The sequence below is a fragment of the Falco cherrug genome, chromosome 4, assembly GCF_023634085.1.
Source record: "Falco cherrug isolate bFalChe1 chromosome 4, bFalChe1.pri, whole genome shotgun sequence".
Lineage (NCBI taxonomy): Eukaryota > Metazoa > Chordata > Aves > Falconiformes > Falconidae > Falco > Falco cherrug.
The window spans coordinates 38837712-38856394 of NC_073700.1; the positions used below are offsets into that span (position 1 = coordinate 38837712).

The 18683-nt window shown below is 39.6% G+C and overlaps 1 protein-coding gene across 5 annotated transcripts in view; it reads left to right on the forward strand.

Annotated features, from left to right (window-relative positions):
* The window catches only part of CREBBP (CREB binding protein), a 97388-nt gene that overhangs the window by 55476 nt on the left and 23229 nt on the right, over positions 1-18683 (forward strand). For 2 of the 5 annotated variants that reach the window (XM_055710336.1, XM_055710339.1), the window contains 13 exons: positions 413-512; positions 983-1129; positions 1590-1707; positions 4333-4525; positions 4660-4713; positions 5952-6076; positions 6693-6881; positions 8347-8766; positions 9401-9580; positions 9810-9996; positions 15027-15145; positions 15279-15518; positions 16003-16091. In XM_055710336.1, the coding sequence (XP_055566311.1) occupies positions 413-512; positions 983-1129; positions 1590-1707; positions 4333-4525; positions 4660-4713; positions 5952-6076; positions 6693-6881; positions 8347-8766; positions 9401-9580; positions 9810-9996; positions 15027-15145; positions 15279-15518; positions 16003-16091 (2161 nt within the window). The remainder of the gene's footprint in view (positions 1-412; positions 513-982; positions 1130-1589; positions 1708-4332; positions 4526-4659; positions 4714-5951; positions 6077-6692; positions 6882-8346; positions 8767-9400; positions 9581-9809; positions 9997-15026; positions 15146-15278; positions 15519-16002; positions 16092-18683) is intronic. The other 3 variants (XM_055710337.1, XM_055710338.1, XM_055710340.1) reach the window with 3 other exon arrangements.

Below are 18683 nucleotides of genomic sequence, written 5' to 3' on the forward strand. Positions count from 1 at the left end.
TTATTTGAAAATATAGTCTATAGCTTATTGATGTCTGAAGTGATTAGACAGAATTGCTCAAGGATTGGTTTAACAAGTATTTCACCTGTTCTAGCAGACAGTTCTGTCTCAGATGCTAATTTCTTTCTGGAATCTAGTTGTTTTCTTCTTTTTAGCTTATTTAACTAATCTTAAGAGTTTATGAATTTTAAATCTTAATAGACTTGTAGGGAAAAAAAAATATGCTCAAATTGAAAGTAACTTGATTCTGTAAGTAGCTGTGTATATGCACCACAGCAGACATTAACACAAAAGTGCTTATCTGATACACTGTTTCTTCTCATGAAGTAGCTGGGTCACTAAAGTGTAGTTTTGCCATGTTATTGTCAGAATTGTGAACTGGGTACCAATGATGTTTAATTTTGTCCCAAAGGAGCCAACCAGATGAACCTTCCCGCAGGAGGAATAACAACAGACCAGCAAGCTAGTCTAATTTCTGAAACTGCTCTTCCAACATCCCTTGGGACAAATAAGTAATGCACACATTTTCATTCTTGCTCAATTAAACATTTATTTACATGCTTATGAATGTAAATAAAGAGCATGCTTTAAAAACTAATTGCATTGGCATGGAAATGATCAGTCATATCTATAGCTACACTCTTCTGTCCTATTTCAATTCTGTATCTACCAGTTTGTCCCCCCAGAGAGCCCCAGAATATTTTAGTAGCTTTAAATAAATTCCCAAAGGAAGACTATTTTGTATTTTTTTAAGTGTACAAATACCTTAACAGTTGTGATTCTTTCTTGTTCATACCGTGTCTTGTAAACTCCTGAGCTTTGCTGCTTTAGGCATTGCAGTTTGTTGATCTCAAAATTTCACTTAGAGAATATTTGGTGCAATAGCTGGAAGTAATGAAAGCAATTACTCAAAAATTACTTCAGGCAGACATACAACAAAACTCTGCATTCTTGTACTTTAACAGTCCCGTTTCTATTTTAGCCCACTAATGAATGATGGCACAAATTCTGGCAATGTTGGAAACCTCAGCTCAATGCCAACGGCTGCACCTCCTTCTAGTACCGGGGTAAGGAAAGCATGGCATGAACATGTCACTCAGGACCTGCGCAATCATTTAGTGCATAAACTGTAAGTATTCACCAAGACTGCTTATTTTTCCTGAGTGTTTTTAAAGAATTAAATACAGTAATTCTGTTATTAAGCTGAAAGGTTGTAGAGATTATCAGTTGTGATTCTCTGATGCTGGGCCACTGAGGATGAGCTGATGCCTTTAACCCTCCTCTTCAGTTCATTCTTCATGCTCAGTTAGGAGTGGCCATGAAATTAGTTTACGTTGCTAGTAAATTTCCTCTGTTGTAGTAAACAAGCATTTAGACTCTAGGCTGTTAAACCTCACATTTTTTTTCCATTAATTTGCTTTAATCTTGTGGGAAATAGTATGATATTATTTTTTTCAATACAAATTCAATATGCTTTTACGTATCTGGTGTATTATAAAGGAATGTCCAAGGTGATTATCGTAAAACTTTACTGATTTTTTTTTTTTTCTCTGAAGAATTTTTCTTTTATTCTTTCTCCTTTCTTGTAGTGTCCAAGCCATCTTCCCCACTCCTGATCCGGCAGCACTGAAGGATCGCCGCATGGAGAACTTGGTGGCTTATGCCAGGAAAGTGGAAGGAGATATGTATGAATCTGCTAATAGCAGGGTATGTTGTTTTAGTCCAGGTATTCAGTATATGTTAAAGAATAATAGTATCACAAATCTTGTAAGCGCAATGAAAACCACAGAGAATGATTTCACTGCTCTCTTGATGAGGAAAGTCATACTTTCTGTCTGTGGCTGTGTTTGTATAGTCCCAAGCCATCTGATTAATGTTACTCCAAGCTAATTCACCTCCCTCAGCTCCATGAAAACTAGACAGCAACATCCCAGCCCCATTTACATGAAAGTGTGATTGACATGCATGAAGACGGGAGCACAGCTTGCAGTTCTTGATGTTTGCCTTACGGACTTTCTCCTTTTTGGAAGTCTGTGTAAATAGTAGTTTTAAACCTTTCTTAATGACTCTTTACCATTGGATGTTTTCTGTAGGACTCAGTCCTGTTATGCTGCTTACCTTTTACCTGCACTGTTGGAATTATTTCTCTTACTCGGCAGCACTGACAGTGGTTTGGCTAGGACACATGGCTGTTCCACCTCTCAACATAATAAGAAGTCAGTTTGCCTGCATTTGTCTTTGTGCATGGGAAACAAGACAGAATTCCTGTTCTTGTTCGTGATTTTTTTTTCTCTGAAAGAAGTGTCAACTCAAATCTCTGTTATTCTACTGTTGTAGAGGGAGCAAACCCCTGTTGATTGACATGCTGAGGATACTACTTCATTATGTCACTGGGGCAATTCTGCCCTAAAAGAACTACTCCCTGAAAGTTTTCAGCGGATCAAGACTATGTTAGTATTGTCAGTAGTAACAGCTAGTGAAATGTTGCCTGATCAGAATCTTGAGTGTCCTGTCTTAAATAAAGTAGAGTTACTAAAAAAAAAAGTGTAGTTAGTGGCATTTCAGGTGATAATTATCCGGTAAGACAGTAGCACTTAGTCTGCCCACTCAGACCACCTCCCAGAAGAGCTGAAGATGGAATGCCAGTTTTGTTTCCTAGAGGTAGACAGGCAGTGGCCATTTGCTCAGTGGCAATATTGTATTCTTGTGGCTACCAAGAGATGGTTTAGCAAGGAAAACTTGTGTGTGATCACCTTGGATCACCCTGGCAGCTCTAGAGAAAAACTTTAGAGAGAACAAGGATTTCATAGACATAGATAGGCATACCTTCTCAGTAAAGATGAATTAGTAGACTTCTAGTTATAAACTTAAATATCTTGTGACCGCTGTGCCACACAAGTACCCAGAAGTGTCTTCTCTTCACCCCTTAAAACAGCTGTGAGAGCCTCATTGCCAGAAGCCTCTTTTATGGGAATTCATGTAACATGTTTGGCTCCAATGTTTCGAATGTATTAACGAAGCCGTGTGGAATTGCATCCTTTTTTCTCAGTAGCATCCATTCTACTTCGACACTGAAAAACAGATTAACATGAGGCATCACTGGAAGCAGTTTGGACATTGTTTTAGTAGTATCTGCTTGTGAACATGTCCTTTTTAAGAAATCTGTGCAGGGTGGAAGTAGCACAATATGAAATTTACAGGTAGGAAGTTATAAGTGAAGTGTCTTGAGCAGGAGGAGGGAAGGGGCTGTAGTGCCTTTAAATTGGACAGCAGAAAGTGTCTGCACTGATGGGGTTTTATGACATTTGGAGGAGGGAAGTGACCTAAAAACAAAGCTTTATATTGCAACACTGGACTCTAACGAGGCTGGTGAGGAATACCTAGCTCGTATTAAGTTTTCTGAAATTAATTCAATCCTACTTTAATAACAAATTCTGGTTGGATGAAGACAAAATGATTGTGGGACAAGCATAATTCAGCCTTTGCTTCATGGAACACTGGAGCATAGGTGACCCCACAAAAGAAATGTAGTCTTGAGGGCTGATGGGGTTTTTTGGCTTTAAAAGGTGCATAATCTCATGTGTCCAGCAGTTGCTGACAAGCAAGATTGTCTACCTTGCTGTGCACAGTGACTTTTATTTGATCTGTTGTCAGTGTGGATTGAGTAAAATTTTTCATCTTGTACAGACGTAGTGTTTGTCTGTGCCTGTGGACTATTTTTCACTGACTTCCTCTATTCTTTTGAGGTTTTGTCTGGTTTTGTTTATTCCCTGCAATGACTATCAGTAGCCAGCCTCTTTAGGAAAAGAGTGGTTCCTTTCTTTACGTAAAAATTGATCTGTCCTTAACATTTGTCTCCTGAAGTTTATTCAGCATAACTGTGTTGCTGGGAACGTGTGGGGTTTTTTTCTTGTGTCTGTGGATTAGTGGAAATGTTTATTATAAAAATAACATTTAAAAATCATTAACACTTAGAAACTAAATCACAGCTTCCTGGTTTTTGTTGAAGCAACAGAAAACCTACAGTCTTCTCCTTTGTCTACTAATCTACTCTGAGTAGATGCAAAGGTTAGCCATAAAGCCAAGTCTCTGAGGTGTCTTCTGGAAGCTTTGTTTCTCCTTTTCTGCATTAAAGGAGTGATGAGACTATCTTGATTTAACAGAATTCTGTAAGTGAATACTTCTTTTTCAAATAGGCAGGTGTATACATTAAAAAAAAAACAAAAACAAAACCCACCACCACAAACAAACCAGGTGATGGTATTCTGGTAGACTATATGAGTTCTGCTGTTTTCTTATACTTGATGCTGAGACTATTTTTTTCTCTTCTAGGATGAATATTATCATTTATTAGCAGAGAAAATCTATAAGATACAAAAGGAGCTGGAAGAGAAACGGAGGTCTCGTCTACATAAACAAGGGATGTTGGGGAATCAGCCAGCCTTACAGACCCCTGGACCTCAGCCCCCTGGTATCCCACAGGTGGCTGCTGCCATGGGCCAGGCACAGCCCGTGAGGCCGCCCAGTAAGTACTTCTGTAGGAGGTACTTCTGTGGTTCAGCTGCAGCTTTGCCCAGTTTGTGTCCTTGGGCTCTCGTGCTAGTCTCAAGTTTGTGTGTTAAATTGTTTTTTGCTGACCATTCTTCTGTTGTGTTGCAGATGGGCCTATGTCCATGCCAACCGTGCCTATAAGTCGTATGCAGGTTTCTCAAGGTATCTATTTTTTACTCTCTATTTGTAATTTGTGAGTTCAAAATAACTTTTAGGGGGGAAAGCTGACAACCTGTTTTTCTTTCGGAGTTGGGATGGGGGGGAACTGCTGGGTCTCTCCTTTTTCAGCATCATTCCTCGTTGTTGCTGTGTGGCAGGAACTGTCTTGGTGCAGTCTTGTCTTAAGAACTGGCAAGATATACCCAATACTTTGCTAACGACTGGGAAGTAATTCAGTCCTTTCAGAAAGAGGAGAGCACAAGCAGGAATACTGTAAAAGAGCACTAATGGGGGGTGGGGGGGTGGAGAAGAGGATGTTGGCATGTTTTCGTCTGTTAATTAGCCAAAAGTACACTTGTAGCTGGAAACCTAGCACATTAATCCTAGAATCTGTATAACTAATTATACCCTTTCTTGGTTTTTGATGCAAAGTGCATCTAACAAAGCCTTGTAGCTTGTTCATAGCACTGATGGCTTGCCATCACTGCTTTAGGCTGCTGTGGGCTAATGGATGTGGGGGTTTTCCTGAAAAATAAAAACCTGGGACTTCTAGGTGCTTCAGCTTCCTTAAAAAAAGTGTCCCAAATTATTATTTCTTTGTTTCTTTGTAGTAAGTTGAAACTTGTGTTGAAATGTCCTTGAAAAGTTATGTCCTTTTAAAATTTATTTCAATAGGAGAAAAAGTTAATAGTAAGTATAGCTCCATAGTTAGTTGTTTACACCTTTATTCCTGTTAGAAAATTGTGGGGGTTTTGGAGGGGTTAAATGTTTTGTATACATAGCACAACACCTGTTCAAGCATATTGCTAGTTTTTGTCCTGATTTGAGGCTAGGAGTTGCCTTCATATATACAATATGTATTTTTATCATATTTACTTCAACCATTTCAGTGAGGCCTGAATTGCTGTTTCAAAGCAAATGCCTGATTTTAAGAAACCATCCCAAGGTATTATTTACAAATAGCATCCTGTCTTTGCAGATCATCCACACTCTTCATCTTTTGCATTTTATTTTTTTTTTACACCAGAAGTTATATTTCACCCTAACTGGTATTCTTCTAAATACTTCTCGCATCTTGATTTGTCTCTTAAGCCAAGTAATTTGAGCAAAGTTAAAAGAAAATTATGAAGTGTAGGGCAGTCAAACTTTAGTCATAATAAATGTTAAATTTATAGTAGAGTATACATACCTAAATTCTGATGACTTGTTCCTAATGAGTTGTTTTGGGGGTGCATTTGCAGGAATGAATCAGTTTAACCCCATGTCCATAGGGAATGTACAGATGCCACAAGCACCCATGGGACCCCGTGCAGCTTCTCCAATGAACCATCCTGTACAGATGAACAACATGGGCGCTGTTCCTGCGGTTCGTACTTCTTACCAAGTTCTTCTCAAAATTGGTTGATTACATTTAGCAGTGTTATTGCTGTTCTGAAAAGGCTGTGTCAGAGTAGTACTGTAAATTGTAGGATAATTTCATGGAAACATACTGAGCCTGTCAGGCTTTTATTGAGGCATTTTTTTTCAATATTTACTTGTGTTAAAAAAAAAAACCCAACAAAAACTTTAGAGGGGTAGATGCCAGAGATGTAATAATCTCCAACAGTCTGTGGAAGAGCATAGTTCTTTCAGCAACTGTGTCTTTGCAGTATATATACCTTCTTTATTCCTCCATGAAAACATGTTTTTATTCTTAAGAAAAACAAACATCTTTTCAGTTTCACTGGATTATATCCATCAGCTCAGAGAACAAAACAAGTTAACACTCTCAGTAGAGTTTTGAATATTACCTGTTTAAAAATAACTTCCTCGTGAATGCTGTGGAACAAATGCTGGAGTTATATTCATATGCCCACTTCCATTTGGTTTACCAAATCCAGTTTTCCACTTACATTTTTGTCCTGTCTTTTTAGGGTATTCACCCTTTGATCTCCCATGTAATGCTAAATGGTAATATCTTTAATTTGGGTGTTCATTTGTAGATGGCAATGTCTCCTTCCCGAATGCCTCAGCCACAGAACATGATGGGAGCTCATTCCAACAACATGATGGGTCAGGCTCCTACCCAGAACCAATTCCTGCCCCAGAATCAGTTTCCAGCATCCAGTGGGGCTATGAATGTGAACAGCGTGGGCATGGGTCAGTCAACAGCCCAGGCTGGGGTGGCACAGGTAAGATGTATTTTCTAATACTAGAGTTATTTACTCTTAATTATTTTGTTCTAATTTATTTGATTAATGTATGTTTATTAATATTTATGTGTCCATTGTTTGTTGTAGTCACCCCTGTCTTTGGGGGATCCTGGGTTACATCTGCCCTCTTCACAAGCTCTTATATATGCTAACTGGGGGGCAATGCCCTGTAATTCCTGTTATAAATTATAAAAAAAAGCATGCTGATGAGATTTTAAAAGTTAGCTTATCAGATATTTATGAGCATATGCTTTCATCTGTGTGGACCTGAGTAGCTGACTTTAAGTGAAGAATTACAAGCACAGAGTGGTTGGGGAAGATCTTTTAAAGTTTGTTCTAACCTCTCTGCTTTTGAAGAGAAAACGGGGGTGGGGGTGGGTGGGTGGGTGTCTGTAGCATTTTCTGTTACAGTAGTGGTCAGTGAAGTAGTAGCCATGCTTACGATGCCAATGTATATGCTCTTCCAAAGGGAGAGGCTTATTTTTTAGATCAGAGTCCAAGTAATATAGGTTTGTTGAGACTTCCAGAGTTCTCTAGTCCAGCCCCATCCTCAAATGGAGATAACTTAGATCAGGTTATGAAAGGGCTCTGCCAAGTCACATTTGGAATATGCTTAGGATGGAGCATCTACAGTTTCTTGGGCCCTGGCTCGGTTGTTTGACCACCTTTGTGGTGAACACTTTTCATAATGCACTTAGTTCAGTAAAACTATATACAGGCTATATAGGCACGTGTTTTAAATTTGAAACCTCATCTGCAGGAATCTATTAATTGATTTGGATTTCTAAGAGGTACATCTGATATTCTTTTTTTATCACTGTCTCATGCAAGTAAAATGTATAGTTTAAAAGTCTGTGCACATCAAGAATACTTTATTGTTGCTGCTCTGAAAAACATATCCACAGTTTTCTTAAGCATCTGGAGTAGTCTAATTAGAATTACAAAACAACAAAAAAAACAAACCACCAAACAAAAAAAAACCCCTCTTTTAAGTTTTGCACAGTGCAATGGGGCAGGCATTAAATGTGTTGAACTGTCTTTTAAAGCAGGGCTGCTCTAGAATCCTGGCCTACAACGTGTATTTGCTTGCAACCATTTTGTATGCAAAGTCTGACCTTTGCCCAGCTAATGGCATGATTTAGAGATTGTCTGCCTCTGGGTTCTGTGTTACTTGGAGATGGTGAGGGTTCCCTCTCTGTGTCAGTAGAATTAACGTTAAAAGACACGCATGGCACATCTAGGTCTAGGAGCAAGGTCTTTGACTAAGAGCTGATGAAAACAATTAGAGAAATCAGAGCATCGTCATTTGCAATAGCAGCATTTGTTTATAGCTGATCTCATGTTTAGACTCCCAGTATTCTGTTGAAGTGCTGTGATTTAAAGGTGAAGTGTGATTCCCAGAGCTGTGGGAGTCACGTGTCTGTAAGACAATCTCTCTCTCTAGCAGGGGCAGGTTCCCAGTGCTGCTCTTCCCAACTCCATGAACATGCTAGGACCGCAGAGTGGGCAGTTACCATGTCCACCAGTGACCCAGCCACCTCTACATCAGACTACACCTCCTGTGTCTACTGCTGCTGGGATGCCACCTATTCAGCACCAAACGCCAACTGGAATGACTCCCCCTCAGCCAGCAGCACCCACTCAGCCATCGACACCAGTCTCATCTTCAGGACAAACACCAACACCAACACCGGGTTCTGTTCCAAACGCGACACAGACACAAAGCACGCCTACAGGGCAGACTGCGGCACAGGCTCAAGTCACACCGCAACCTCAGACCCCAGTTCAACCCCAGTCTGTGCCAACCCCGCAGCCATCTCAGCAGCAGCCAACATCTGTGCAGGCACAGCCACCTGGCACTCCAGTAAGTACCAGCTAGTTGCATTGTTCTCGTGTAGTGACATTCCACAAGAAATCTCCCTATGTAGAGCACCATGTCATGAATGAATGGAGCCCATAGTTGTCAATGGTAGCTTCTACTTTAGGCCAAAGGGTTCGTTATAGAGTTGTGTAAAAATGTGTCCGTTCAGATGTTCTCAGCATTGTTTGAAGGAGGGGGGCATATTGAATGACTTCAAACTGCTCAAAGTAAAAATGGCAGCAGTGTGCAGAAAGAGGAAGCGTAACAGGTCTAATATTATATTTGGCCTTAATCAGAATTGATCTTGGCTGATCATGAGATTTGCATAAATTTTTTTTTCCTTTTAAGATACAGTCAGGACGAATGCACGTTTCAAGGAATGTACAGTGTTTTACTGGGCAGGTGTTTTCTCTGTAAAAGAAGCCTCTTTGGGGCAGAATATTCTTCCTTGGCTTCTCCTCTGTAAAGCAGAGTTATTAAATGTGTGATATCAAAACTTGGCTACAGTGAGCTCCTGTATCCATGTTCTGCACTGTTTTAGAATATCATCTCATGTCTTTTTTGTGCTGTTCATTTTTAGTAAAGGAAAATATTTCTATATATGCAGTGTCTTTCTTTTGTACTGTTTTTACAACAGCTATCCCAGGCAGCAGCTAGTATTGATAACAGGGTCCCCACCCCTGCCTCAGTTGCTAGTGCTGATACGAATTCCCAGCAACTAGGACCAGATGCACCAATGCTAGAAAGCAAATCAGAAGTTAAAACTGAAGAAACTGAGCCAGAGACTAGTGAGACACAAGTGGAAGCTAAGACTGAGGTAAATGAGATTCTATACAGCTTAACTGAAAGCAGTGATAGATATAAAAGCACTTAATGATGTGTCTGAATTGGTGAGCTAAGGGGCGAGAGGAGGGTAGTTACTGGAAAGTAACTGTCCTGAGGAAAGCCATGGATGGAGAGTGCTTCGACAATCTCAAACTAATATTTTGATGACTGGAGTTCGGGTCATAGATGTAATAGTACATCTCGTTGCATCCTTTCTTAAGGTGGAGGAGGATTTACAAGGATCTTCACAAACAAAAGAAGAAACGGATGGAGCAGAACTGAAACAGGAGCCAATGGAAATAGAAGAAAAGAAGCCTGAAATAAAAGTAGATGCTAAAGAGGAAGAGGAGAGCAGCACTAACGGAACCACTTCACAATCCACATCGCCATCTCAGCCCCGCAAAAAAAGTATGTGTATGAAAACTGATTGTTCTTATGTACTTTGTTTTTACTAGCATTTGTTTTCTACAGTCTCTGTTCCTGCTGGGTGGTAGATCGGTTTCATATGTGCATTCCAGCATGTGAAGCTCTAGGAGATCAGTACTCTGTAACTTACTTTTGGACATAGGATTCCTTTAATGTTACATGAATCAGAGGTGAGAAAAGCATGTCGTTGTGGTCTTGATCTCGGCAGTCGTCTTGCAGATTCCAGTTTCTGCCTAGACGGACCAGGGCAGTAAGGCAGTTGATTGCTGGAGAAATTATACACATACATCTCCTCCCGTACACCCTGGCCAGTGCTCTTTCAGGGGAGCTCAGTGTAGATAAGTGCTGTCGGTAACCAACAATACCCGTTGCTTTGCTTTTCTGTTAGAGGCTGCACACACCACCTTCATACTGAGTTTTAGCATTCACTTCTCTGAGAATTAGGTGTTGAACTCCTCTCCTGAGTCTGTATTTCTCCAAGGCTGGTCTGCTGCAATAGACTTAAATATTTTTGGAAGCTCCTTGTTGTTTTCAGTGTAGTGTTCATTTGAAAGCTTGCTCCTCAGAAATGGTTAGGTCAGTAGCCTCTTAGTTAATCTACAGTGTTAGCGTAGCTTTAGGCGTGACTGTATTTGTACCGTGCATTTTTCCAAAGAGAAACTTGATGGCACTACAGATCTTGAATAGACTTATATAAATGATTGCATGCCTTAGGCTAGTAAGAAATAAATGAATAAGATTCTCAAAACAGACAAAAATAAGTTATTCCACTTGTAGTGCAGACTTTGTGGGAGTCTGTGAGGTAAGTGTTTGGACTCAAAACCCTTAGCTGTTTAGGGACTTCTGTCTCCTAGCATTTGCTGCTTCCAGATGATGTTTTCTGTGGTTAGTTTTTAGGTTTTGACCAAAGGTAAGCTTTCAACATGCTGCAGGTGTCAAAAAAGAGAAAGTGATGATCCATTTCATAACTTTTTTTTTTTCTTCTTCCCTTGCCAAGGAAACAGCATAGTAACTACCTTAAAAGAACATTATGGGTGTGTGCTTTCCAGAATGTGATCAAGGAATCATAAAATTTTCAAGTTCATGCAGCTTGAATCTTGATCTCCTATATGAGCTTTGGGTTGCATTTAACTACTAAACGTAAACTTTTTATAATAAAACACTATAAAACACACTTTCCTGTAGATCGTGTTTTCAGTTTGTAGCACAGTGGGCCAGCCAATTGAGAATATGCTGCAGAACTAACTGGCAGAGCCTGTTTCAAACAAAATGTAACACAGGGAGTGGAAAGCTTATTAGCATTTATAAACCAGCTATATTCCCAGTGGAAAGAATCACTGCTGCTTGTTAGGAGGAGTGCACTTACAAGTAAATCGAGACGGAGGCAGGTTCTTGCAGAATTAGTCGATGGAACTTGCACTGTGTTCTCCTGCTGATTCAGTCTGGATTACTACGTATTTCCAATACCTCATTTAGTAACATGATTTTGTCTTGGAAATATTATCACTAAGTAACCGTGTAGTGTAACACGTGCAACGTGGGCAGGTACAACCACATACACAATTTTAAATGGTGACATTTTCTCATAAAGTAGTTTGTCCAACTTTAATAGAGCGTTTGCATTAAAATGCTAAATAAACCAAGAGGTATTTGAGAGTAAATAGTCAAGTGTGCTTAAGGGTTATGTGGTATTTTAAAACTACTTGTGAGACTAATCTGGAGTTTTGCATGGGTTACAGAAGTATTGGAAACTCTCCTTCCTTCCCACGTGGCCGGATTGCTGAGGTACCCCCCCAGTAACCTGGAGCACAGCAGCTACATGCTGCAGCTATTAGGGGGACGGCTCACGGTTGGAAGTGTCATGGGAGTGTATGCTTTAATATAACTTAGCAATTTGTAGCCTGATACCTTAATGTGTGAAAAGATTCATCCCAGCCCCAGAGGGTTGTATTTCTGGGTACAGGTGGCTGATGTTGTGGAGCTGGAATCTCATCTGTTTGTCACACCCAGCCAGGTGCACTGAACACCATCAGCCTGGCTGTGCTCATTTAACTAGACTGTAACCTGACTTAAGTGATAGAAAATCCTGCATGGGCTAGAAAACAGACCAAGATAATACTCCTGAGATACTGGTCTCAGTTCGTTTACACCTGAATTTTTGTTGGTTAGCTTTTTTTGAAAACTGCAGACACCCCTTCAGCAGCCTTTTCTTCCTCATCAAGGTTTTGCCTTCATAACTGCAGGCAACCAAACCCTTCCAAATTCAGGGCTTGGTTTGGTTTTGCTTTATTTTCTGGAAATCTAATATAAGCAAGAAAGAAAGGGGGTTGGTTCCTTGCTTCTTCCCTTGCACTCTTCTGAAAAGAAACATTATTCAAAGAGTTTCAAAATTTTCAAAAGAAACAAATTCTCTTTTGGGTAGCTCTTGTCTCCTCTTTTCATTGTAGATGGCTGCCATAGTTTGACCTTCAAGATTAGTTTTACTGATTTCTTCCCTTCTTTATAAGACTATATAATAGTGCAAAACCTCCAAGGGCTTGCTTTTGCAGGGGATATTCAGGTGAAGATGTCTCCATCTTCCTTTATGAATTTTCTTCTTAGTAATCATAAGCAGGATTTCCTCTGTCTGAACGAAACAAAAAATTAAAAAGGTAAAAGATGGTAGCATTATACTGTTCTCTAGCAGGTAGTATGTCATCATGATTCAGGCAAAGATCCCATTTTCTTTTTACCACCTACGCACCCAAGACAAAATGGGATAACGGGATGCCAGCTCCTTACTAAAGATCATTTAGCCACCAGAGGAGAGCTGAGAGCATTTAATTTTGGAAAAGGGGCAGAGGGGAGAACAGAAACTTTCTTGTCAAATCTGTATAAGGAGAGACTATGATCAAATGTTCTGTTATTAGTCATGTTCCTTAGAGGCAGAGCAGCTTTTTACTGTTAAAGATGAACGCAACTTTTCTTGACGTTTTTAGGTTAAGTCATAAACTGAAATAACTGGATTTTGATTTTTATTTTTTCAAACTTGTAAACCTTATCAGCAAAGATAATTAGGCTTTAAAGAACTTGGCAAAAGTTTTGCTGAATCTCTGTAGTTTGGGTTTAAATTATGATGGGATTTATTTTGAAAGATACTTCAGCTTAGTAGTGTTTTGTCATAGGGGTCAATACAGGGAAAATTTTAAAAGCAGTGCTAAGCAGGTGGCCAGAATAGGTTATTAAAGAGTGCTTTTTGACCTTTAAATTTCATTAAGTGAAATAATTCAGATGATCGGGTTATGAACTACCTGAGCCAGAGCAAGATGGTTCCAGAGGAACGATAGAGAATGCTTCTTCTCATGAATAGAATTTAATAATTCCTTCTGCTCCTGAGAATTCCATAATATAATTTAGTAGCAGTTTATAAAACTTTGAGAGTATGTGGTAGGGTTCCTTTCATAGGAAAGTGCCTGCGTGTGCAGTATCAATAAATATGGAAGAGAATTATGGACCGAGATTGTGGCAACAGCTGAAATGATCATCAGATTGCACTCGTTATTGTAACAACAAATGTAGGCATCCTTGGCTCATCTCATTTTTAATCTGGTGAGTCTGAGTTCAGCAGTAGTAGTAGCAGCATGAGATCTTGATGTGTCTGTAAGGCAAGCCCTTTCAGAAGCCTTTCTTGCAGCTTGCCTTAGTCCTTTGCCATGGTTTAGGTGACTTGGGTGGTATCTTGCCTATTGTGTAGATGAGCAGCAATCCTCTCTCCAGTCAGAGGCAGTGCGCTCAAATGGTCTTAAAATTTTCATCCTGACTTAACAGTTTCCAGGAGCTGCCATATCTACAGACAGCTAAAAAACCTGAAACTTAATCCTTCAGAAATTATCTGAGTAGCGTCATCTTAATTTTTTGTCTTGCTTTATTTCTGTGTGTAGTTGAGGCAAAAAGACTTCCTCTCGGAAGCGTCACCCAAATGAAAAAGGAAACCAAAAAACCTTTTTAAAAATCATTAATTTTTAAATAAAGTCCCAAAAACCAATTTATGTCTTACCAAAATACCATTTGAGTGACAAAAGCAATGATCAGCCTCAAAGGGGTCACTACAGCCCTGTTGATTTGAGTGCTTTCAACAAAACTAATTGCTCCCTTTTATTAATACCATTCTTGTTTCAGCCAGGTAGATAAATACTAGATGCCGTCCTGCTTTCCTTAGTTGTCTTTTTTTTTTTTTTTTTTTTTTTTCCCCCTCTCAATAATAAGCATTCTCCCCTATTTAAAGACTCTGTTCCTAAGGAAATAAATGTAATTACGCTGCTGAGATGTTCAAAGAGCTCTCCAAGTTATCATTATATTTTTCAGAAAATGCATCTCCTTTCTTGTCCTTGTCATCCACTATTGAAAGAAACATGGCTGTTGCCATGCCACTGTTGCCAAGTGGTTGTAATGATGCATATAAATCTGGAAGTATTAACACTTTCAAAATCAATTAACAGTCCATCAGACCAGGACTGTTTGTATACTATGGCCAGAAAATTCCTGTGCCAGCTATCAAGACATCTGGTTACTCTCTGCAGAGCTGGCTCTTTGGCCCTGTCCACTGTGGTGTGTTTTGCTAGAAGAGTCTTGGCTTGGAAATAGCAAACAAGGTTAGAAGGGAGGGAGAGGAAAATATGCTTAGTCTCTTCTCTGAAGAGCTAAGCTTCATCCATGTTGAAGCTGTTGAATTAATTTGGTTCTGAGTAAGAAGGGGGGGGGGGTATGAGTTGCAGTTGTTCTGTCTCCTTATTCTGGGAATATCACTTACTGCGATTTGAGGAAACATAAAAGCTGTGTGGTGGCCTCTTGATCCTAAGTTTTGCCTCTAATCAGCTATGCAGATCAGGAGATCCCTCATAAGATTTTTACATTAACATTTTTCAGTTTGGGGCAGGGCGGGGAGGAGGAGGTGCGTGTGTGTTTTTTTTAGGGGAGTTGAGGTTAGGAAACAGGGAAGGAAATTTTCTAACCTTTCTGTCTTTCATTAACAGTTTTCAAACCTGAGGAGCTGCGCCAGGCTCTCATGCCTACCCTTGAAGCTTTGTACCGGCAGGACCCAGAGTCTCTACCTTTTAGGCAGCCTGTGGATCCCCAGCTTTTAGGGATTCCAGTGAGTTGGCATTAAAAAAATATAAAATGTTGTTGTGTTTTGTCTTTGTTCATATAAACATTTTGTCTTTTCTGTTCAACATACTGTGAACAGTTGACGTCTTAAAAATAAAGGGTTTTGTGTGTGTTTGAAGGACTACTTCGACATTGTGAAGAATCCTATGGATCTTTCAACCATTAAACGTAAATTGGATACTGGGCAGTACCAAGAACCCTGGCAGTATGTGGACGATGTCTGGCTAATGTTTAACAACGCCTGGCTTTACAATCGCAAGACTTCCAGGGTCTATAAGTTTTGCACTAAACTCGCGGAGGTGTTTGAACAAGAAATCGATCCCGTTATGCAATCACTTGGCTACTGTTGTGGGCGCAAGGTACGTATTCCAGGGATGGAGTTGTATTCTTCCGAAGAGCTTAGCTTGATTAATCAGATAAAACAGCTTTGTATATTCTTTTTTTTAAAAACTGAAATACTGAATGAAAGGGTTGCTAAAAGTTTGGCTTTATTGTAGTGTGCTAAGAACTAAAAAAGGTAGATAGCATCTTTCTTCCTGCTATTCTTATTGTTGTATTTTTCTCCCTCAGAGAACACCTTTCTTGGTCATAAGCAGTATTAATGTGCTTTGCTTGTTTCCCATGTCCAAAAAAAGTTGGTGGTTAGAGGATCAGCTCTTTAGCTTATATAGTAATTTAGTTACAATTATTAGAGAGTTGTGCTAATGTTTTTACAGTAGCTTAGAAAAGTGTGATAAACATAACAATCTATTATGATACCCGTAAATGTCAGGTTTACCTAATAGATATTTGATTAATGTAAGATTACATTTTAAAGCTTCTTTTCTCACCATTGTTTTGCAGTATGAGTTTTCTCCACAGACCTTGTGCTGCTATGGCAAGCAGCTGTGTACTATTCCTCGTGATGCTGCCTACTACAGTTACCAGAACAGGTAAGTCCTTGACTTTGGATTTGGGTGGGGTTTTTTGGCGATTCAGGAAGCGAAGTCCTTTGAGTTCTGTGCACATACAGAGGAGGAGGATTATTAACTTTTTCTTTCTTTTGTCAGCTCAGTCAGGAAAAAGTTATTTTTGTATCTTTGCATGCTATCCTTTTGCAGGTGACCCTTTAGTTTCCTGTACTTCAGCTTGATACACGCTGTACTTCTGTGCTTGCTGTTAGCTAGGCTGTACCACGCACCACTTAAGTGGAAGGGAAGTTGTCCATGTTCTCCACAAAACGAGTGGCAGGGCTTGCTGGAGGGAGAAGGGCAAAACTGCAAAAAGACACTGAGCCATCATGTCACCTTCTTCTGGGAGAGCTGTAAAAATACACAGTTTTGTTTTCAAATTAGTGTCAGAATTTGCAAAGTGAAGTGTACAGAGATTCATTGCAAGACTTACATTCTCTCTTCCTAGTTAGTACTTAATTCTATTTAAATTAGATTTGAATTAACATTGAAAACTACCAGACACTCTACGAGAAGCTATGAAAACAATAGTTTCCATTATTTTTTAATTAATATTAGGATTTGGCGTTTGTGTGATTATCAAACAATTGTTATATTAATTTTCCATGTAATGCCTAAATCAACAGTGCTATAATTACAAAGTGAACTTAGAACTTGCCTTTGGTTTTGGTTTCTTAGATGTTCCCCCCCACGCTCCAGAAAAAAGCTAAACGTAAATGGGCTAAGTCACAAACTTCCTTTTCTCTGTTTAAAACAAAGTTATGAACTACTTTCCAGAGACTTGGCCATCTATAAGTCTTGCCAGCTTTGAAGCGCGCAGCAGGCTGTTGGCTAACCACAGTTACAGAACTAATTCAGACAGCCGGAGCTTGCATTTCATCCTTCCCAGGGTAGTCCCTGCATCACGGACGTGCTGTAAGATGGAGCGAGGCTCTTGGTGTGGCACCGAGCTGAAGCAGCACGGGGTGGGAAATGAAAACGTGTCATCTCGCATTGGTCTGAGGTGGCCTTTGGGAGGCCATGCAGGGGAATGCATATTCACAGGCTCTTAAAAAAGGTTTTATACAGCCACTGTGAACCCCAAAAAAAGTCAGTCTGAAGAGAAATAGAGCAATTAAAATGCATTTAAAGAGATGGTACTTCAGTACTGGAAGTGGGGAAAAAATAACCCTTAAATACCAACTCCGTGTGGTAGTTTCAAATACTTTTCATACTACACATCCAGGTCGTACTGTATTTGAAAACCGTAGCAACTTGAAAAATAACTGAAGAAGGGGTCATTTTTTTCTTTCAGTTGCACCTTTCCTATTTAAGTTAAGTGTTAAATCATTCGGATTACTCGGTGGAAGGCAATGTTGGTTGCTAGCAAGAAATACAGGGTTGATGGGGCAGTGGGTTCCTCTGGACGCGGTCATGCAATACTTGTTTCTTACCTGCTATAAACGTGATAGTCCACTTACACTGAGTTTAGTCTAAAAGGGTAGTAATGAAAGGGAGGTGATTTGTCTATGTGTCAGTAGGCCAGTAGCAGAACAGAAGTAGGTGCAGATTTCTGTTCATCCAGATGTCTTGAGAAAGGGTTGTGGGTTTGGGATAAGAATATTTAGGCACCATTGAATAAATTAATTCTGGCACTACAGTTCAATGATTGAAGTTAATTATTTGGTATAGAATTGTTGGTTCAGAAGTTTAGGTTAATGAGTTCAGGACATATTCTTCATGTGTGCACATCAAGTTGAGAAGACTGATAGGTATTTCATGTCAGTACTAGCATCCGATTACTAATCTAGAATTTCCTTTGAATGCACTTAAATTACAGTTGGAAATTCACCTGTTAATGCAGAGATGGAGCATTTTCTGGTCTTTGGTATTGAACCATAATGTTACTCTTTGATAAGTGGGAATCAGTCACCTAAACAGTCTGCATTTGAAAAGCTTTTCATTTTTGATGTGTTGCAAGAAGTACATTCTTTGGATTTTCTATGACTTATAACTAGAGTATTGTATGCTGCCTTTGGGGTTTGTTGAATATTTGTAGTAACATGCAAAAGTCAGTGAATTACAAGTAAGTCTCCATTTCTGAGGGTCCATATTCATAATAAGTTATAGCTATTGTTTCACCTTGGTTATTTTATGAACAAATGTTCATGATCTTCAGGTAATTCATTTTCACTGTATTTCAATTTTTATTTCCTCATTTTAATATCATGGATTAAGGCTTGACTCTTGCTAGTGCTAGGCTTTGGTTCTGCAGCACATGAAATCCTGCGCTCCCCTTCAGATCTGCAGATTGCTGGAGCATGTGCTTCACATGCTGCCGAAGCAAAGCGCTCACCCCTGTGAGACCGAGCGTCCCGCAGCCGCAGCGTGAACACGTGCAATAGCTGTGCTGGTGGAGCTAGTTAGATTTCTGCGGTGTAACTTAAAGCTGATAGGGAAGGCAGTCTCGTTCCTCAGTTTCACAAGTGCTTTGAAAGCCCATGAATTATTCTAAAAATGGATCAGAATTAACCGTTTCTGGGATTGCTTAAATGTAGCAGAGTATTAATAGGAGCCTTGACCATGGATTTTTCT